Genomic DNA, 22507 nt, shown 5'->3' with positions numbered 1-22507 from the left:
CAGAATGTAGGCATGCCAGAATGAGTTAATGGAGTTCCAGCCTTCATCCTGTATTTCCTTTGCTTTTTGTAGTTCCCCCCTGCCCCAGGCCATTTATATTATTTGAGCACTTTAGGTTTGGTGTTTTTTGCCAGCTTGCCCCCACCTCTTTTTAGCCAATTTCCCATACTTAATGAGCTTCCAAAGGAGGGTTTAGATAATATATTCCAGAGTACGTTAACAAAATAATTCCCCCCAGACACATACACGCTCTTTGTAATTCTTTTCGGTGAGGCACAATGAACCAACTGTACTATAACAGTTTGCGGCTGCTGCATTTTATCTTACCACTTGAACCTTTTAGGTGGTAGTCTTATAGTTGATGGTAAAAAGTCATTCACTTTCCAGCCAGAAAAAGGAGACATTATACACCAGGTTTGTGGACTTGGTCTAACCTTCAAGCAATTTCTGTCTGTTTACATTGGCACCAATTTGAAAACGAGGCAAATTTGCTGGAAGTCTTCCACCTTCTACTCTGCAGGCTTGATTCTTGGTTATGAACAGTGACCTCTGGTGGCATACAAAAATCCCTCTCGAGATTACATACTGTGAAAGGCTAAAAAAATACCCACTTCCGTCTTCATGTAACTCAAACTGCTGGCATCCAAAGAGCAGACAGACAGTCTTAGATTAATGACAGTTTGAAGTTCGAATTTGAAACAAGCTAAATTCAGTCCCTTCCTGTATTGGTATTTATGAAACAAAGTAACAAGATTTTGATTAAAGTCTTGCAGTCCTGAATGGCATGTATTCTGACACTTTGTGTGTGGCTCCACACCTCTTCTCTTTCCAACCACACTGAAATCTATTGGAGCAGGTTAGTGTTATAAAAAATACTTTGGTGCAGTTCTACTCTGATAAATCACTGTAAAAAAGCCATGAAAGGTCCCACGTGTCAACGTCTTCCAGATCAAGTTTGTTCAGTTTGCAAATACAATATATTTTTTCTAACTGCTGTTTCTGAGCTTGGAACCTTAAAGTCAAAGTGGATTTTTTTAAATTAATTTATTATTTTAAAGAAAATAAGTATCTCCATACTGGACTGAACAAATGGTCCATCTAGTCATTCTGTCTTCTGAAAGTGGCAATTATTGAGTGATCCACTTCTTGTTGTCAAATCTCAGTTTCTGGCAGTCAGAAGTTTAGGGACATGCAGAGCGTGGAGTTGCATCCCTGACCACCATGGTTAATAGCCTCCATGAACTTACCTAATTCTTTTTTGAACCATTATTCTTTTGGGTTTCACAACATCCCATGGCAATGAGTTCCACAGGTTGACCATGTGTTCTATGAAGAAATATTTCTTTTTGTTTTAAACCTACTGATTATTAATTTCATTGGGTAACCTCTGGTTCTTCTGTTACATGAAGGATAAATAACACTTCCTCATCCACTTTCTCCCCACCATTCATGATTGTATAGATCTCTACAATATTCTTCCCCCTCCCCCGTCATCCCTTCTAACTTGAATAGTCTGTCTTTTAAATCTCTCCTTATATGAAAGCTGTCCCACCCCTAATCATTTATTGCTCTTCTCTGTACCTTTTCCAATTCTAATATATCTTTTTTGAGATGGGACAACCAGAACTGCGTGCAGTATTCAAGATGTGGGCAAACCCTGGGTTTATATAGTGGTGTTATGGTATTTCTATTATCTATTCCTTTCATCATGCCTAACATTGTTAGCTTTTTTGACTGCCACGGCACATTGAGATGTTTTCAGAGAGCTATCCACAATGGCTCCAAGATCTCTTTCTTGAGTGGTAACAGCTAATTTAGACCCCGTCATTTTGTATGTATAGTTCTGATTATGTTTTCCAACGTGTGTTACTTTGAATTGATCAACATTGAATTTCATCTGCCATTTTGTTGCCCAGTCTCCCAGTTTTTGTGAGATCTTCACTGAGAGCTTTGGACTTAACTATCTTGGGTAATTTTGTATCATCTGCAAACTTTGCTATCTCACTGTTTACCCCTTTTTCCAGCTCATTTATGAATAATTCTCCAGGCTCACTTATCTCCCAAAGACACTGCAATCATAGTTTAATGAATTCCACTGCTAATAAGAAAGCTCGTCTAGAATCCAGGACATTTTCCCATAGGTACCTTGACTAGGGTAACATATTTTGGGCCCTGATCCCGCAATGGATAGTATGCAAACATACCAGTCCATCCAGTAACTATTATCTGCAGAACTGGACCATTAACAAAGTCAGCAGACTTGACAATGACTAAACAAACAGTGAACAGTTCTAAGTAAGAAGATGCTATTTGTACAGTTTCTTAAAAAATGCCAACCTTCATTTGAAAAAAAAGCTGAAGTTTGAAATTAATATCTTCTCCTACTCATTTTCTCTCTTCTGTTTGGGAAACAGGTTGCTGTTGAGGTCTTTTATGGAACACGAGCCATCATAGGTACCTTCCTTTTGGATATACTTCGTGGAAATGAAAAAATGAGGGCTCAATCCTGCAAATACTTAACATATTAGCATTATTATAAACATGCCCAAGTTGTCTCATTAACTATGTTTGCAGGATCAAGTCCTAAATGTACAACGAATTTATGCAATAATAATTTACATATACAAAAAATGTGGCCCTTCCTGTCTTTTTGAGTCTCATTCATATTGTCTTGACACAGTGTATGATTGTTATTGTATGTACCCAACTGTGAAACTAATTTCATAAACAATATTTATTGCAAAAATAATTATTATACCTACTAATCAGCCCTGTAATACCTTTTTTCTTTTTTTAAATAAAATGACAGGGGAACACAAACAATAGAAGAATTATGTAAATATAAAAAACCCATAAGCATTTTTTTTGTAAACTGATTTGATCTACAAAGACCAAAGCAGGAGAGGTTATAGGGGAAAATACCAACTTTTGGCACCTACTAGGCTATGTTAAGTTCATTCTGCAGTAAAGATCTGCTTCCACATTGATATTTTCCATTATTATTAGTTCTTATACATAAGAATGAAAATTATTTTGGGGGCATCAAGAGAAGAAATCAGAGTTATCATGCCTAGTTATTGGGACTATAAGTTGCTATGTAATTCTATACCATCACAAAAAAAAAAAAAAGAGGAAGAAGAAAGGCAAAAACAAGAGCTTTGAGAATTCTAAAGCAATCCATCAATAGATTTTGATATCAATAAACAGGCAGAGATGCAGCATCCTTCAACAGAGAGAGAGAGAGAACGCATGCGTGCGCGCGCGCTGGACTCATCTTACTGTCAATATATGACAATAGCTTACTTCTATTTTAACAAATTAAAATCAAAATCTGAAGAGAAAAACAAGTTTATCAACAGTTTAAGAACAACAACATTTTTTGTTTGTCAACTATTATTTATTATATTAGCACCCAATAATATCATTAAGATCAGGTTTTCACAGGGAAGGTCTTGTTTTGAGAGAATTCACCTCTCCCCCATCCTCAGTTAACACTTATTGTTGTTAATTACAAATTTTACAGTCCTATCAGTCTGAAAGTGTGAACTAGGCCCACTACATACAATCCTCTAAATACAGTTATAAAAGCCTATTAAGAGTAGCTACTATGCATGTGCATTTAGTTTTCATAACTATTATTACTGCAACATAGGCTCTTATAAATCCATGGCATGCAGACACATACTATTATTAATGTGCATTTAAATGATACACTGTAATTTATATTACACACAAAACACTAAGAAATAGCAAGTCCTTGGGAAAAGGCTCATTTTTTCCCCTATATGTATTTAATAGTAATGTCCCATAAGAGAAGAAATTAAACCACAATAAGTATGTTCAAATGATATTAAGGGTCTGCCTCAAGTTCTCAAAGGAAATAAAAAAATCAAAGGGTAAGCCTGAAACATTCTGACCTTAAACCAGCTGAGCCTGGGTATTATCAGATTCCCAAGACAGTGGTTGATTTTATATACTATTGGTTACCTCGAGCAGCGAACACAACTCAAATCAATATCAAGAGGAGTTGCAGGTACCTAACAAGAGAATGGTATGGCTCTGTAAGTTCCATTTCTGAGCATCTTCCTGGGTTGAGTGAAGTATCAGCTATTACCAATGAATTTCCAAGCGTGGCAAGTTAAGTAGATTCTGTAGATATTTGAACATAGCTTTTCTGGTTTAATTATGGAAGTTACTTACACAACTTCAGTGCAATCAGTATACTGTTACACACCCTCAAATGCCTCACAGAGACCAGAACAGAGACAGTGGCAAACCAACAAACTCTTAACAACATTGTTCATGAAGCTCTACTACGAATTCAGACAATATACACTTACTCCACAAGACATTATGAAACACTGTACTTGTTTTGTAACGAGACACCACAAAAAAGAACAGCTTTTCTAGATGTTTTGTGTAGATAAATATCCACAAATAAATAGATATCCAATTGTCATCCAATGACATAGTACTACAGCTTTGAAAAAAAGAGCATTTCTAAACATGAGACTATTTCACTCAACGGAAGGGAACAAAAATTCCACCTAAGAACATCTTGGGTGGTGTCTGTCACTCTGGGGAGCTGTGATGGCATGCATTTTACCTGGATAACAAGGTTTCATAATAAAGGAATGGAGTTAAAGCGCACACAAGTTACCAAAGGCTTCCCTCCATTGCCTTTTGATGTTTCTCATGTTCTCTAATGTATCTAATGGGTTTTAGTCAAATGTAGATTTGGGATGTATTATAAATGCATCTGTTATAAAACACTCATTGATGGCCAGTTTTAAAGTTAACATGCATACAGTAGACTAAGTGGCAAATGCCAGTTACTTGTAACAAATAGGTGCTTGTCAGAAACGCTTCCTACCCGTTAACAGTCTTTTAAAACAGGACCCTTTCCTTTTTAATTAATTCAGTGACACAAATAATATTTACACTACTTTCCTTAGGAAGACCATGGCACATTCATCCCTTCTTAAAGGAGAAGTATTTCTAGGAAACACTATCCTCATTTTTTGATTGGAAGAAGAATATGTTACCTCCACATACACATTTGTCTGGACTAACCCAGACGATATATTGATGAAAATCTATACATCACCATATTGTAGGATAAGGGTCAACAGATATGTCTATTGCTAACAAAGAATACCTGTAAATTGACTGGGATTATCTCTTCCCTTGCTGCATTAAGATTAGTTTCCAATTACAGCTGAAACGGAAATAGAGTTTTCACAGTACTAGTGAGACAAAAACCCTGAATGGTAACTATTAAGTTCACATTTTAATGATCTAGATAAGGCAACTGGCTTGCCAGTATACTATTAAATTCATATCAATTCCATGTGCACTCCTAATTGCCAATCATATCTTCCACTATTCAATTAGCTACTAGTTCGTGCATCACCAACTGGGCTGCTTTTGGAAAATGGTGTTCCAAGTTAAGATGAAGTCAATGTAAACTACACAATTGCTTTTGGCATTCAGAGTGATCTTTTCTAAGAACAGACATTTCTTCCTGTAGTTTTGAAAATACTTATTTTTGCAAAGTATTCTTAACACAACATGATGCAGAAGCAATGTTAAGGAGGCTAAAAAGTCATTACTGCATTTATTGATATAGAAACACTCATTTTAATATAATTGTTTTTCAATTGCTTAACATTTTTGCATGCCTCGTGAGATTAAAAATGACAATAAAAAAATTGTTTTCCACACTTATTTTTCAATTTACAAACTTAAGATTTCAACAGTTTGAAGCTTGTTTCCTTATGAATTTACTATCCTATCAAAATCTACAAAGAAGTCACATGGCATTTAAAATGCTGACTATCTGGAAAACAAAAATAAACAGTCATCAGAAAAAGCAGGTAATATTTCCATAGAATTTAGACTATATGAAAAACAGTATGCTACAGTTAATCTACTAAACACACAAGTCTACTGTACTAAACTACAGTGCAAGTGCTTGTGCACAGGGAAAATCATATTTACAATTCCCCTTTATTTACAGGCTATAAGCTACACAATTTCACAATTATAGAACACATAGACTTTCTACCATGTTTTTTGTTTTGACAATGGGACACTGACAACCTAGAACCCAAATTGCTTGCAGTAAAATATATTTACTGTATTCAACCATACACAGGAAAAATATTTTGTCTCTGCATTTTAAAGAGCCCTACAAAATCTAGCAAATGTAATAAAAAAGGCAAATCTGGTGAAAATCTTTTATAGTTATAGGAAAAAAACATCAAACAGGGCTAAATGCAAAGATACTCTCCCCTACTTAGGGCAATTTTAACAGAAGTAACAAATAAGATTATTCATATAAACATCCACTTCAAGTTGTTATTGACCATTTTAAAAATAGGAGACATCTATATGATATCTGTAGAAAGGCCTGCAAATAATAACTTGGAGGGGGACTTGATAGTCCAAAGTGAGAGGCTGCTTGAAGGATGAAAAATTGTCTTGCTGCTGAAGAGAAAGGCATATGTCTGTGACAAGTATGGAACACAAATGTTTAACAAAGTTAAGAATAATAACCTCTGAGGTCACAAAAAATGCAGTTCATAGGGATTTTATTGGACATCCTTACAACATTGTATTTTATAGAAAAGACATGTTATTTGTCACAAGTACAGAGTGGGTATTTGGAGACTTTTTAAAGGGGAGCATAAAAGCATTGTTTAGACATATTAGTCTATTTCTTACATTTTCGAAGTGTTGCACAAGATTTAAACACACAATTCAGTCAACGCAAATTGTGTGACAATACCATGTAGCAAGGTCTAGGTTAATGAGTTTTGGCAAGACAATCTTCATTCACTCCTCTTAGCAAGTTGAGGAGACAATGCAAATGAAATCAAGAGCACCAACTCCAGTGCCTCTGATGAGGAAATACCTTTCTAACATAGATGGATTATCTACTGATAGGATTATTATTTAGTTAGCCTTTGAGGGATCCAAATCAATGTAGGCTCAGTTGTTTCCTTCTAGCCCCCAATATCGTACGTAGATTTTTCAAACAAGCCAAAACAATCAAGCAATCTTCCTCTCAACAAATGAATATAGATCTCCTCCTACCATCATTACAGGAAGACTTGAGAATAAAGATTAGAATTCACACTCCATGAAATTGCAGGTTATAAAGTCTTTCTACACAAGCTACTTAAAGAATCTATTTAATTGTTACAAACAAAAATTAAATGAACTAGTAAGGCTGAAAATCTAGTTCCTCCTAATCTACAGGGACAAGATGTACATGAACAGTATTGTAGTCTCCTTGCTACAGCAGAGGCCCAAACGGGGCACTTAAGCATTATTTGTCAGTAGCACAACCACCCACTTTGGCTTCTTAGACTGTTTCCACTTTCTGTGCAACCTTTCCTTCAGTTCAGGCTAGCAATGCCTGAGACTGCCTGCCTTATGTTCAACACAGCATTCATGTTAACTCATATAAGGTCTGCTGATTGCGCTAATCAGAACCAGTCTGAATTCAGCTCCTTGCTATGTTTCTCCTCTTCTCACCCATTTTTTTCTGACTTACTTCATAAGTGGTGCCAGAGGAAACTGCCACAAACCTGATCACCCTAGCAATCTTTGAAAGTCAGCCGATCAATTTTGCAACTCTAAATTAAATTCACACTCATTTTTTTTAAAAACCTTACATAGCTTGCATCTCACCTCAGACTGGATTTTACAAAACAAGCTGTTTTCTTTGAAGGAAATACTAGCTCCCTGCCAAACATTCCTCTCCCCCCAAATCTAAAAACTGTAAGGTTTATAGCTAAACTGAAACCCACCAATCAATCGGTGGCCAGTGCTTTGCTTCAGTGTTCAAAACCTGGATACCTCAAAGTACTACCAAAGTCTGATTTTGTATGTTTGTGCTTTTTTCAGATTTCTAGAAGAAACCAGGTTTACCAGGTCAGATTTACCAATATCTCCATTCAAAAATGAAACCAAATGTGAACTCCATTTGTGGCAAAGTTAGCAGGACAGCATGGACAATGAAGTCTTTAGAGCACTGCCTAAGAGTATTTAAAAACTGCAATTTGATGAAAGGACAGCCAAGAGATTTCAATAGACATCTCTGTGCAGTTAGTTTTCAGGGAATGAAATCCTTTTCTCACTAAGCAACTGAGCACTTCATCAGCTTGCTTTTTAAAAGGAAACTCTGCTGCAGGATAAAACTATAGCATACAATCAAGGAGAGGAAACTTAAAAAAGCTATGATGTTTAAGTATACAGCAGCCACATTCCCCAGCCAGCCAGCCTACTGCCATGTGTGGTCATGTTAACAGGCAAGCAAGTGGTACACATTTGTCAAGCCCTAAGAAATATTTTATTTTCTTGTCTACCTTTCTGTTTTCTATGAACAAGAAACTTATTTTTCTCTGTAATAAAGCAGGTAATATTTCAGGGGATCAGGCAAAGGCAGGCTCAAGATCTTCTCTCTCAGAAAGTTTACAGGGGGGTCTGGCTTCAGTTCAGAGATACCCTTTTCCTCCTCTTCTCTCCTCTCCTCCTCGATCTCCTCACAGTTGTTATTATCATCTGAGGGGTTTGAGATACGACTGGCAAAGACTTCTTTATCCAAGAAGACAATGGTTTCCATGCGACGGCGGCGAACACGTCTTCGTTTAAACCTTGGAGGGTTCTTCAGCCCGTTTCCATTTTTGCTCATTGTTTCTTGATGTATTATCCTTTTAATAGTTCCTCGGATGGCAATGCGAGCCAGATCCTGTAGGCTGCGGACAGTCATTGGTGCTATAACACAGAACAAAAAATAAGAACAGGTATGGAGGCAAAACATCTGACGGCACAGGCTGAAGAGGTGTTATACTCACTCAGTTTCAGACTATTTCAATTCCCTGCCATGTTTGTAAAAAACCTAGCTTTATTTCAATCCCCATCAACTCAGATAAACTTTAATGTTTTTCCCCAAAAAACATGTTACGCATTTCTCCTTTAATCTGAACACAGAAAGAGATGAGAGAAAAAGTTCAAATGCACAAAAACACACTTTGCACAAACACAAATCAGTAGACAATTAAATATTTAAAATAGAGTTTTAGCATTTTATACTCAAGTGCTCAAGAAACTATTTTATGCAATGTTTTAAGTTTTAAACTTTAGACTTTATAATTATAATTTAGATGGTAAAGTAACATAGCGACGTCTGTCTCCAAACTTCTCAATAGTATGGACACAGGACTGAGACATGCCTTGGTCTACACTGCCGCTAGTGGTCAACAGGAGATACGCAAGCTTCCTAATGTAGCTTACATATATCCAGTCGACTTACTTACCTTACTGTACCATGGCGTCTTCACTGTGGTGCATCGACTGGAGACACCCTCTGGTCGACGCAGCCTTACTCCTTTTGGAGTGGTGGATTAATCACGTTGACCGGAGAGCACTTCCAGGATAGACTGAGCAAGTCTATACAGCCCGCTCAATTGATCCCACTGCATTGATCCCGAAGGAGCCGGCAGTGTAGACATACCTTGAATAGATCTGGAGTCTACTCACAGCTCTGCTACTGAATAACTTCATGACCTTGGGCAAGTCACTTAGCTTTTGTCAGTGTCTTCCTCAATACTTATCTAGTTCAAGAGGTGTAGGCTTACCTCATTAGCATATGAATCCTGCTTCAAGATCCTTGGATAGAAGGAGCTAGAAGCATGTGATTGTGTATTATATAGAGAGTACACACCCACCCTCTTCAGTGGTTTAGAGGACTCTACATTTTTTTGTGCATCACTATTCAGCCAATCCAAGGTGTGCAACAATCAACACTACTGCACAATTCCATGTGTCTCACGTAATATAAATAAAATCTGTAATTGCATACATGTATCTCTGCACTGAGAAACATCAAATTAAATTGAAAGCTTTGTTCCATTGTGGATTAAAAACACATGCAGACATTCTTCTGATCGAGCAAAAGGGGAAAAATAAAATATGAAAGACTTGCAGGTTTCCTCATAGCAGACACAATATGCAAGGTATGTTCAGACGGACAGTTAATGTACTCTGTGCAGTGTGACACAAGCAGCTACCATATAAGAATAAAAACAGATTAAGTAGTAATCTCTTTAAGGCAGGGACCATATGTTCTTATGCGTTTATACAGGACAATGCAGATCAAAGCCTCAATCCAGACTGGGCACTATCCAGATTGGGCACTATCTGCAATACAAATAAAAATAATGCAACTCTCTCCAGAAGGGTTTCATGTTTGAAGGAAACTCTGCACAGTCATGCTATTAATATAAGTTCATAATGTCAGATCTGAAACAAATGCTGTGTGCATTTTTCACTTTGCAATATATTCCCTTAACACTAAGTCACCATGTGAGAACCTACATGGACAAGGCAGTACAGTCTGACAAACAGGAACCTGAAAATGCAAGCAGACCATTTTAAAATGCAAAGACATACACTTTCAATTTCACAGAGCAGACATTGACATTTTTCGATTTTTTTTTAAATGTGCTTTCCTATACCAAATCTCTTCAAATATATTGAAAGAAAAACTGATGTCCAGCACAGGATGGACAAAACTGGACAACTGTCAAAAGAATGAAGCAGTTGGCATAGTTTTCACCAGAAGAAGGAAGCTGCACTTCAGCTGAGTGAGAGTACCATGCCTGGATCAAAGTGAAACTAACAGCCAAGGGGACAGCAGAAAGAAGAACAAATATACCTACAAACATATATACTTACGCAAGTGAACAAGTCTCGATTTCCCTGAATCTGCATGGTTGGGTTGAATCAGAGGAGCAAAAGAAACAGCAAGAATCTTCTTGGTTTCCCAGGCAGCAGGACCAGTGCGAGTTATCTTCGTCAGCTGCATCAAAAAAGAGAAAGGGCTATCCACTATGTAAGCAACAGAAATCAGTTACTGATTGTTCATTCTCTGCATAAAAAATTAACTATCTACTGTTTGCCTTTTGAATCTCAGGCAAAGTGTTCGAAATACAGCGAACTAGTGGTGACAAGATGAAAAACCAACAACACAGCTTCATAATAATTCTTTGTTTAAAGTGTGAATTTAGAACTCATGAACAGAGCCAGATTTACAGCCCTAATGAATGAAGATGCCTAACCACACAACATGTGCACCTGTTTAGTTCCTGGGAGCCAGTGGGCTTGATCCCACCTCCATCTCATCAAGGCTCCTCCCCCAGCCTAAGGAGAGGAGCTTCTGAACCCAGGGCTCAAGTAATTTTGGGGGACAACCAATGATAAAACAGGGATGAGAGAGAATGGTAATGATTTCTGTGAGCTGTTGACTGAAACTAACTACTTAGAGGTGAAAGGCTCCATACCTCACTTCCAATCCCAAACCAAGCAGTCCCTTGAAACAATACACCTTTATTTGAAAGAGATGCCAGAATTTTGAAGATATGTTTGTTTAGAAAGCTCAGGCAGGGTTATTCAGTTTGAAATCAACAGTGACCTGTGGCAAACCACTAAAAATGGCAGACCATTAGAAAAACTGGTATCTGGCCTTTTGAGCCAGTAAATAACAGCACCACAATGCTAGGAAAAGTAGAGTCCATAGGGTGTTGCTGCCACAAAGAAAGCAGCAGCACAGAGATAAAGTAACGATAGTTTAATAACTGTCTTGTTAGTTTTCCACAGTATAAAGCGGGTAACCTAGAAAGCCCTTTTTATATCAGTTTTTGCTAAAGGCTGTTGGACTCTGCTGTTTACTTAGCCTATGACTTGCAACTATTTTGAATGCTTCCTGTTCAGCAAAATAAGCTGCCACTTTTTCTTGCCCAATTCTCGCTGGCTGTATCTGGAACTCTAAACAAATTTCCTGCCAGAGAACACTCCAACAGTAGATGAGATAAGTAGAAAAGAAAATACAAAAAAACCCAACCAAGCCCAGATTTATTCTTGCAGAAAATCTTTTTGTTTCTTTAATAGTAAAGGAAAGTTTTAGCTAATCTTTAACTCTTTGGTTCAAATTTTCAACTGGCCTTCTTAATAGCAGTAATATTTACATGCACAAGTCAGGTGTATCTGCACATAAAGAAATTACCCAATCTGTGTGCACAAAGTTCTCACTGGCAGCACGAATGTTGGTATTTTGGATGCCCCTTTAGAGAAGAGTTTGAAAAGTTTACACACCTAAAGAGAGTTTAAACTCAAAGAAATGATCAAACATTAAGTATTCTTGACTTATAATTTAAAAGTTCTTTTCAGGTTACAATAAATATAACAAGACACTGTACTATGCTGTACTATATAGATACGTACAAAATCTATTTATGAAGTAGCTTACAAACAATTAGAAATTCAAGCTAATTAGAAATCTAATGTGTAATTCAGTACTTTCTCTCTCTCATAGCCCCAAGTGAAAGATATCAAAAGATGTAAGATTTATATCGTTACAACTCAACCTGACCCTGCACCACCACCTTCCTTTTCCAAATACTTACTATGAAACATTTTTATGGACTGTCTAATTTACCACTGGAAAGCAGAAGTGACACGGTACTTTACTTAAACAAACTATGACTGAAGCATTCTTGAAGAAGTACAACAATGGAGTGTAAAACTAACTTGAAATTCTCTCACAATTAACAAAATTAAATACAAAAGACCTGAAAAGGGACTGTCTAGTAGAAATATGCATACTTTGTAACATATAATTAAGACATGTATAGCTCAGTTTTTGGAAATTGCTCTTTATTCCTAGTAAAAACTTAGTGCAAGGGGTGATCTGTCAAATAGTTGCCTACAAGGAAGGTAGTGAACTGTACCTATAGACTAAATAAGAATAAAGAAACCAAAATCACAGGTAAAGAAGCACTCAACCTTTTCCTCAAGCGGCATGACGAGAATTCCCCCAATTTTCAGCAGATTCTTCATGTAGTCCTCATGTTCTTTCTGTACCCCAGCACCACAGTAAACACGGTCATACTGAGTAGAATCTGGAGAAATTTCTAAACAATTGCCAGTAACAAAGGAGGGCTCACAGAATTCAAATCTGAAAAAGAAGAAGTCCAATTGTAACATTCCATACCTGAGAAGACCAAAAAAAAAAAAAAATATTCACTGGTTATTTCCCTTCCAAAGTCCCAATTTCCCAGCTCTCAAAAAATTTCATTCTACAGACTATCAGAAAGGACCACAATTTGAGGCCCTCCAGGCTAGAGTGATTCTGAAATTACTCATACATGAGATTTTCCATAGATCTTAGGTGCATAATCTGAACATATACACAGGAATACTGTTTATGAAAATGATCAGAATTGGGATTTGTCATACAATTACCTGATTTGTGGGCCCAGATACAATATCTGTGTGTAAATATTACACATGCAATTCAAACTCAACTCTTAAGACAGAACCAGTGTGTTTTAGGCTTAGTTTTCCATAACCTTCCCCATAAGGTGCTAAATGGGCTTCAACATTAAGAGTGAGATGCTGCCTCCATTGAAGTCAATGGGAGTTTTACCATCAACTTCAATTGAGCCATGATTTCACCATTAATAAATTCATACTTTAGACAAAAATTCTTGCAATACAGTACTTCTGATATAGTTTAAGAGAAAAGAGAACAATTTTATGCTAATTTCTGTTTTTCCAGAATGGTCAGAATTCACAAAGACTATATTAATCCCTAATGGAAGTGGCAATAGTAGTAAAATATACAGATGTACCAAGATATCCTTAAGCCCTTGGACAGAAAAAGCCTACTAAATATGGTATTAATATTACAAATGTGTAAGACTTCAAGAAGTGCAATAACATATCTTTGTAATAACTGGCTAACAGTCCTTACCTGTGTTATGCCAGATATTCTATCAGCCATTTTCCTCTTTTCACATACCTCTATTTGTTTGCCTTCATGATTGCTGCACTATCAACTCATCAGTAGTTTGTACATAGACTTGGATATTAGGAGAGTTTTATTAAAAGGATTTTGATCAGAACACTAGCCCACCTATGCTTTTTGATATAGTTTCAATGAGATATACCAGTTTCTACATACCACAGATGGGAAAGGATCTCATTTAAATGACACCATCTTTAATGCTGTAGTGCCCCCATTCTTGTACTTGCACTGCAGTGTCACTGATTTTTTTTCAAACAGATCTCTAGATATGAAATTTCCTACTTAAGGTCTTTGCCATTTAGCTACAGTTATTGCATTTCTGTAAAGTGAGATGGTATGAGACTAATAATGATAGACTTATTTATTTGAGCAATGAAGGGGCACAGGAACTTTTCCCTCTCTGTCTACGGCAACAGATTGCATGCCAAGGGGGAGTTACCTCTTCCCTACCCAACCATCAGCTTCCCAGTATAGTGACAACAGTGTAAGATTGGTGACGTGGCTGCAGTTCAGCTCTTTTTGTTTAAAGACTGCTGTACCCATTTTATTCATCCCAGCATTGTAACAGTTCCAGGTGGTCAGAAGCATTGCTTCCCATGAACAAATTGAAAACAAACCCACAAATATGACAGTTACAACTTGTATTGTTAAGGTTACTACTGGTGATAGCCATCTTGCAGAAAATTATCAGCTGTGACAGCAACAGAGTGAAAGTTGCAAGGAAGAACATAAATCAGATTCCAAGCAGCTTTAGTACTGACTATCATCATAAAAATAGCTTCACATTTTAACCAATACAGTTTTTCTTCCAATAAAACCATATTAGAGTGGCATGGAAATTACTTTACACTCTTTGGTGGGATTCAGACTGAGAGTTCACATATATAATTTATTAGATAGATGGCTATCACCATTTGCAGGCTCAGATATATTGGCTGCAAATTAAATCTTATTGCCAATAACTTGTTTTGGCTTCTTTTGACCTGTGTGGCAGAAGAACAGCTAAGAGCACAACAGCATGGCAAAAATTTCTTAACCTCCCTCCTCCCACAAACCCATCAGCTTAGAATTGTCACACACTACAGGTCAGCAAACCTAAGGAGCCAGTATCCTAAACTCTTGGAATCTGGAGCTCTTGCAAGGGAACAGGGAGTACTACCCAAAGAGCTAGTAGTTCTGTACTGACAATTATTAAATCCAAAATCCTGAAGTGAGATGCCACAAGTCTTCTCTACTCTTACTTGTCAAAGCTGTCACTTGTTTTGATGAAGTAGTCCAATTTCTCCTTTGCATACTCTATAACATCAGAGTGAAGCTCCACACCATGGTTAACACCAAAAGGACCTGCAAGTTTAAAGAGTGCAAAGAAAATGGTTTTAAGAGCAACTGGATAAAACCAAGCACAATTGATCACTGTTACTTTCTCAACTTGTTTCAGATAAACTGCTCCTTAAGCAGGTTTCTACAATTTAAAAATTTTGTTTTAAGATCGGTACTTTGAAATGCAGGACCATTTACTTTTAGAGATGGCTAGTGCCTTGATGTGCAGCAACTTTTTGTGACTAAATGTTCCTACTTATGCAGGAAATGATGAGATAGGAATGCTGATGTCTTAAATGTATCGCTGCTGTAGAACACAAAGAATCCACTGTAAATCACTAAAGATTATTGTCGTGGGAAGTGACCAAAAGCATTTCAGGAGATGAGAGCAAAAATATTTTAACAAACAAAATGTTTAAAGAGATGAATAAATTAGTTGTGCCTTGTATCAAAAACTGACAAGTTACAGTTACATGGTCATTTTAGCTAGCTCTAGAAGTTAGACTCATTACTATTATAGGAACACTGCTGGAATTATTTTTAATTGAGCAATATATAAAAAAATCAAGTTTATGACAGAACAGAATTTAAAGATATATCCTGAATTTTTTAAAAATCTTTTATAATGTTTTATAAGGACTTTTCTGCTCATATGCTAATTATTTATGAGAGTCTTTTCAACAAGGGAAAGCAGGTTGGCTTAAAAACACCACAAGATGTGTTGCCACACGCACCAAGTAATTCCCACAAAATTAAAGACGTTTATGTCTTATTGTTCAGTTATAATAATCTTAGATGTTACCAGTAACTAACAATAGGTAAAAATTTTCAGACCAAACATGGTTAATAAATTGGAAACATTCCTTTAAACTAGTACTTTAATATATTAGAATAATATTAATAGTGCAGCTGAGTTCCATAAAAACAAGTGAAAGAAATTTACTTAGTATGCCATGAGTAAGATTTATTATTCTGTGTTACACCTGAAAGAACTTGAACATTACAGGAATTTGAACAGGGCTTATAACACCTTTGCATTCCAGAAGTTGCTGCATCAGTTAAAGAGACAACCTTAATTAGCAATATGCTGGTTCTTCTGAAGTGCTGAGTCTAAATTCTACCAGAAGACAAAAGAGGAAGTACCATAGCCTTCAGAAGATTCTAATAGTTTAGGGAATTCATCTTTGTTTGATTATTTTTGTTTTGTTTTGAAGTGTTTGATTCCCCTGCATTAGAAACAGAACAGTCCCCATGACCTACATATTTTGACGAACTGAATCCTTGTTTAGTAAGTCATAACAAGTTCAATCCAGTCATGTCATGTGACTTTATATAACATGATCAAATGTACCAAATAAAACCACATAATATGGCAATTTGCCTTCAAATATTTGAAAGGAAATTGTTGCAGAATTTCAGTTATGCACAGTTTAAGAGTCCTGTTATTAGGCACTGAAGACAATAGTCATATTTACATTATAACTGAGGCTATACAAACCCCTCTGTAGTGTTGATTTGAGACTGGGCTTTCTAATTTTAAGGGAGAAATAGTTCAAGGGCCCTGAAGTTATAATTGTTCACATTCTAATTAGCTTTGTCAAATCTAGTTGCAAACCAGTAAGTAAATTCCAGCTTCATGCCCACTCAGTGGAAGTGGGACTAAGACTCAGCTCCAATGACACAAACATTTAAACAATTAAAAGTTCCTGACCTCCGGCCAAGAGGACAATGGGGACCCTCATGCTATTAGCAGATGTACTGGAAATCAGAAGCAGTGTGTAAGCACTGACTTTGGATTTCATTAGGATCATTGCAGTGAAATTTATTTTGACAGTTCTCCACACTGAATGAGACGAATGTAAGGTGATTTGCTGCATTTTCATATGTTTAACTCTGTATGGTCAGCCATGCTTTTACATCCTGGAAGAGCTACTCTACTTACACATTTACTCCTGCGTATGTCTGGAGGATGGAAAGGGGAAGAAAAGCTTGCTAACTTGTGGGGAACCAGCACTACTGTTCTTATATTAAGACATAACACTTTATTAAATTGTATTTTGAAGAATCACCTTGCTTGTACTCTGGAAGTAACTGTAGAACTAGATACCAAGTACCAATTGCTCTTACACTGGTGTTACTGCTGATTTATACCAGTGTGAGATCACAATCAGACCCTTTAAACATATCTCAAGCTGGCTGCAGTGGATTAAGAATAAATGGGGCACAGATATAGAGATTCAGGGCCCTCCATGGTCAAACCCAATCACCATCCCACACAAACTTGTCTCTCTTTCACGCCCGACATCTTGATCTTCCCCTCAAAGGAGAGCCCAGAAAGCCTACAATCATGCCAGTAGGAGGCCACCACAATCAGCTGTGCACTGCATCATTGTCCATTCTGAGTCATCATTTGGTCCCCTGGATACTGCTTAATTGGCCAAGTCTGACTAATGTATTCTTTATCTGCTCTTAGACCCAATTTAAAATCTTGAAATTAAAAGAGGAATGTTTCCTACTATCATAAAAATAAAATATAATTTAAGCAATAATTAACCTGACAAAGTTACTTACCCAAGATGAGTCCAACCATAGAACTCAGGTAACCAGTGCCACTGCCTAGATTCAAGAATGACAGTCCTGGCTGTAGATCCAAAGCTTCCATCACTTCAGAGTAAATGCATGGTGCAGAGAGATGAATATTTGCATGTTTCCATGCCAAGTCTTTGTAAGCATTGTCCTTAAACCCGTCAAGATAGTAGTCTGCTCGATCAATGGCACGGAATGCCTGCTCCACCAGCTCTGTTCGGATGTACTGTGCTTCTTTCAGGTTATCGATTAACTCATCATTATCTTCTCCTGCACTCACTGCACCTCCCATCTTCTTCTATAATTTTTAGCAAATTCTAAAACTAAATTGGGAGGGGAAAGATGAACAACAGAAGACATTTAACATCATTATAAGCGCTAAGGCTACTGAATATAAAACAACTTAAAGTACCCAAAATAAGACAACTCCTTTGCAAAGATATCAATGTAAAAACACTAGAACAGAACCTATGCTCAAAAGCTCACTTAAAAACAATAAACGTTCTCAAATATTAAAAATAATATAATGTAGATTTGGTACTTGGAGTTTCAGAATTACGTACATGTTTTGGGGAGGAAGGTCATAACAGAATATTCATATTTTTAGTTGCATAATACCTTCTTCCAGTGACACCAACTTTTTATCACCATGTCAGTTACTATTTCCACTTGAACTGCTAAATAAGAATATGGATTCTGGCTCCTAATCTTATCCATTGTCCCTTTTTCACTATGGAATTCAAGCAAAAATAAAAAATAAGTAATAAAAACCATGGCCTGTCTTTGCCAAAATTCAAGGAATACTCAGACTACCTGTCTGCAATAACACTGGTTCATAGACTTCAAAAGAAACAGGCGGAAAAAGGAACCAGAGAGTCTCCCAAATTGCTTGAAGTTAAGGGTAAAAGAAAACATAACAGGATACTAAATCCATGGACAAAAAAAAGGATGACAATGACGATCAAGGGTCTCAGGCAGAAGTGGAAGAAAAAAATACATCTACCACCTCCTCAAGAGAATACATACTTTCTTATGGCTCAAGCTTCTGCAGTTCCAAGCATCATCTTCAGTGGAGAATGCAATGGAACAGAGAAAAACTGATGGAAAGAAATTTCCTCAGAAGTGAGCGCAATTTCTCATGGTCTCTTCTACGAGTTAAGTGAGATCATCCCCCTTAGAAACTATTTCAATCTCATCTGGCCCTTACAGATTAATGACACTGCTGAATTCACTTTTACAGACTCGCAATTCATTCTGGGAAAAGAAAGCAAACCACTTACTCTCTATTTAAGACACACACTTCACATGGTACATCTTCAACTTTTAAAGAATGAGTTACAGAGGGCAAGCACTTAATTTATAATTCCAAAATAAACTACTTGTTCCCACCCACTAAAAAGTTCCATTCTAGAAAGTACAATGTGAATTTTTATTTGCAGTGCTTCGCTGTACTAACAATAACTGCAGAAGCAGCAGCTTTGGTGTTGTTTTCTAGATTCAGTAGATCTGCCCACAGCTATATTGTTCTATACATTCAGAGAGAGAAAAATTACATACTTTACCAGTTTCAAAAGAAACTAAGAAGAAATTGCAGCAAGGTCCAAGAAAATTTCAACACATGTATTCTTAGAGCATACTGTCCTGCCGGTTTGCCAACAGCCATGGCATGATGAACTTCACTCAAGTTCGCAGGAAGAACCTTTAGCCTGTTTAATAAATTTATGCCTCCAAGTATACTAATCTATTCATAGTATCTTGGATATTTTCCCCCTTTTGCAGGTAACAGGTATCTACAATCCCTTTTTCACCATAGTTAAAAATATATCATTATACTATATTGCTACAGAGTGAGAGTGCCCAGAATCTAGAATATGTACATCAGCCAGTCTTATCCTGTAATTTTGTTTTTTTTTAAATACCTGTCCATTTCTTGTGACTGACTGATTATAGTCTGGATGGTGCCTTTGGTTAGTATTCTTCACACATTAATGACTATGTGTAGAAAATTCCTTCCATCCCTTAAGACCTTGGTTGTTTTTTTTTAAATGTTTGTTTGCGCGCACAGTTTTGAGTCTTTTTATCTCCTTCTGTACATTCAGGCCCTCTTTACACTATTAAAATCTCCATGTTTAAATACAATTGTAAAGTATGGCTGGGGCCCTACCAGGGTTCTACTGTGGCTCCCTGACAAGGTTAAACAAACTTCGTTTTTGCTTCTTGTGCACACACGCATCATAATCCTGCTTCAGAGTTGTGGTTCTATGGTCCATTACACACTAAAAACAATCACAAAATCACAAGTTCCACATATGACATTGTTGTCCTCAGACCAGGCTTTAGTCCAGTTAAGGGGACACTAATAGTTCTCATCCACACTACAACCAACAGTCATTCTGCAACCCAGTCAGGGGACAATCAAGTTGTAACAGGGTCCTCTAAGTTATCTTGGTAATGTAGATAAGGCCTGTGGTGCAAAGAAGGATTTGAAATGGTTATTTCTGTAGCAAAGACAGGTCTTCATTTTGCAGAAAACATCTGCTGTATATGCAGAATTTTTAAAACATACCCCATTTAAACTTCTCTTTTCCAGTATTTACACATCTGTTTTCCTAAACTGATGCTATAATCCAAGGAACTTTCCTCCCTCTTTTTTAATAGTATAGTTGCTCTCTTTTGCAGTTCTTGTGCAGAGTGCAAATTTCTCTTCAGATCAGTGTTACAGGTCTTGGCATTTCCCTGGAGTGTGCATGCCACAATTCTGATCACTACTAGAACACATTGCTGTTACTGAGTTGTGCACACTCCAGGCATGGTTATGCCACCTGCTATTTATATGGGCCATGCTCACCTCTTCTGAGAAAAAGAAGAGTTTATAATGTGAGAAGCTATGGTCACATTCCAGGAACAAATACCAATATTTTAACGATTTATTACAAAGCAAATTGAGTTAAACGCACTGTAGTAAGCTCACACACACACAAAATCCCAACGAGAACCACTCAAAACAGGTAAACGCAGCTTGTCGACAACTGCGAGGAGGGACGTGTGGGGTTGCCACAGCCCACTTTGCAAAGAAAGGCAGGACCCACTGACCCGGGCCTGAGTTACGCCCCTGGCACCGATTCCCCAATAACCCTCCCCATCACACACACTCTGCGCCCCCCGTTGTGACTTCCGCTACAAGACCCCCCGGAGATGACCGGTCAACGCGCGCGGGCATCTAATGAATACTGGGGTGCCCTGTCCTCCCTCGCACCCACAGCCCTGGGTCCCAGGCCAGTTACTGCACAGGTCACGACCGAGATAACGGAGACCCATTCCGCAGCCAGGCAGAGACAGGGGCCCAGGGAGGCGACGGGGGGGAGGGGGGGAGAAGCTGCCAGGTTACCCCAGGGGACCCCAGCAGGCCCCCCGCCTATTATTCGAGGGTCGCCGCCGCAGGGGTCTAGGTTAGCGGGGCCATGTCATGAGGAGGGGCTGGGCGGCAGGGAGGGGTGGCTCCAACGTCACCAAGGCCGCCTGGGGGGCTGCCCCATGGAGGGAGGACCTCAGGGTTTCGGGGGGGAGGAGGGATAAGGTCTCCAACGCCCTTCCCCTCCCAGTAAGGGGAGCCGGGGCAGGAGGGCGCCGGGCGCCCTTCCCCCCACCCGCGGCCGGAAGGGGGAGGGGCCCCCGTGAGGCGAGGGCGGTTGGGGGCCTGCAGCGCTCGGTCCGGGGGAGCGCGGCCGCGTCAGGCAGGCGGGTGGCCTCTACCTGGGCGCTGAGGCGGCGCGGCGCGGCGCGGCGCGGCGCGGCTCTCCTCTCCCTCCCTTCCCCCACCCCGCCGGCCCGGCTCTCCTCAGCCCTCCGGCTCCCGCGGGCCGCTGTAAACACTCACTCACCCAGCTGAGAGAGAGAGAGAGAGCGAGAGAGCCCCCCGGGCAGCGCCAGTGCGCAGGCGCGCGGAGCAGACCAACGGCGCGCCTGCCGCTGCCACGCGGGGAGGAATCGACTGTGCCCTGGTAGCGCAGTGGACGGGAATGTACCACTCCGCTGGGGTGACGGCGGTGGGGAATGGACCACTCCGGAAAGTGGGAGGCTGGGGGGGGAGGGGTGGATGCACTGCAGGTGTCTGTGGCAGAGGGACCAACCAATATCTCTGGAGACTGCACTGGGGGCAGGGCCTTGGTGGGAGCTAAACCCCCCCCCCCACCTTTCCCTGTGCCACCCAAAACATGGGGGACCCTGAACCCAGATCCCAACTCTGCTGCTCCCTCTGAACAATGCTTTGGGCACGCTGCACCCAGCACAGCACCCCGCCACCCCAAAAGACACGGGCATAGGGGGAGCAGATGTCCTGATTTTTCTTATATCGGTGCCCGTTACTCCCCCGCCCCCTGTCCCAATTTTTCACACTTGCTATCTGGTCACCCTATATGAGCATGGCTTAAAAATCAAGAGATTAAAAAAAACCAAAACACAACAACAACAGCGGGGATTAATTTTATTTGCACTCTGGTTTTACAGCCCTCAGGCTGCACCTGGGTCACAGTTTCAAGTTCTTTCTCTGCAGCGACAAGGGCTAGAAGTGAGCTGAGTCTCACGAAAGCTTACGCCTACAAAAATTAAATTTGTTAGTCTTTAAAGGGCCACAGAACTCTCGTTGTAAGGGCTAGAAAGAATCTTACTTTAAAAAAACAAACAAAAAAAGCCCTCGAGTGTCTGACATATTCACAGGACTCCAGG

The 22507-nt window shown here is 38.8% G+C and overlaps 1 protein-coding gene across 2 annotated transcripts; it reads right to left on the bottom strand.

Annotated features, from left to right (window-relative positions):
* Nucleotides 1-5588: 5588 nt before the first annotated feature.
* Nucleotides 5589-21782, bottom strand: PCMTD2 (protein-L-isoaspartate (D-aspartate) O-methyltransferase domain containing 2). 2 transcript variants are annotated; one of them, XM_067554084.1, is made up of 6 exons: nt 21664-21782; nt 17768-18105; nt 15118-15220; nt 12853-13024; nt 10747-10870; nt 5589-8784 (listed from the first exon to the last, which is right to left on the bottom strand). In XM_067554084.1, exons 2-6 carry the CDS (start codon nt 18072-18074, stop codon nt 8402-8404), a joined length of 1089 nt encoding a protein of 362 aa, XP_067410185.1. In that variant the 5' UTR covers nt 18075-18105; nt 21664-21782; the 3' UTR covers nt 5589-8401. The 2 variants fall into 2 exon arrangements, with proteins under 2 accessions (XP_067410185.1, XP_067410184.1); XM_067554083.1 differs by lacking the exon at nt 21664-21782 and adding an exon at nt 19947-20807.
* Between the last annotated feature and the right edge of the window lie 725 nt (nt 21783-22507).

The sequence above is a fragment of the Emydura macquarii genome, unplaced genomic scaffold (assembly GCF_026122565.2).
Source record: "Emydura macquarii macquarii isolate MOO-44397 ecotype Brisbane River unplaced genomic scaffold, CSIRO-AGI_Emac_v2 contig_1483, whole genome shotgun sequence".
Lineage (NCBI taxonomy): Eukaryota > Metazoa > Chordata > Testudines > Chelidae > Emydura > Emydura macquarii.
This window is presented reverse-complemented; position numbering and strand designations above follow the sequence as displayed.

Coding starts and splice junctions, on each gene's coding strand:
- PCMTD2 (XM_067554084.1), bottom strand. CDS start 18,074: ATGGGAGGTGCAGTGAGTGCAGGAGAAGATAATGATGAGTTAATCGAT. Junction 13,025..15,117: donor ACAAGTGACAGCTTTGACAA/GTAAGAGTAGAG, acceptor CTTCTTTTTCAG/ATTTGAATTCTGTGAGCCCT. Junction 8,785..10,746: donor ATCGAGACTTGTTCACTTGC/GTAAGTATATAT, acceptor TCTGTGTTATAG/CACCAATGACTGTCCGCAGC.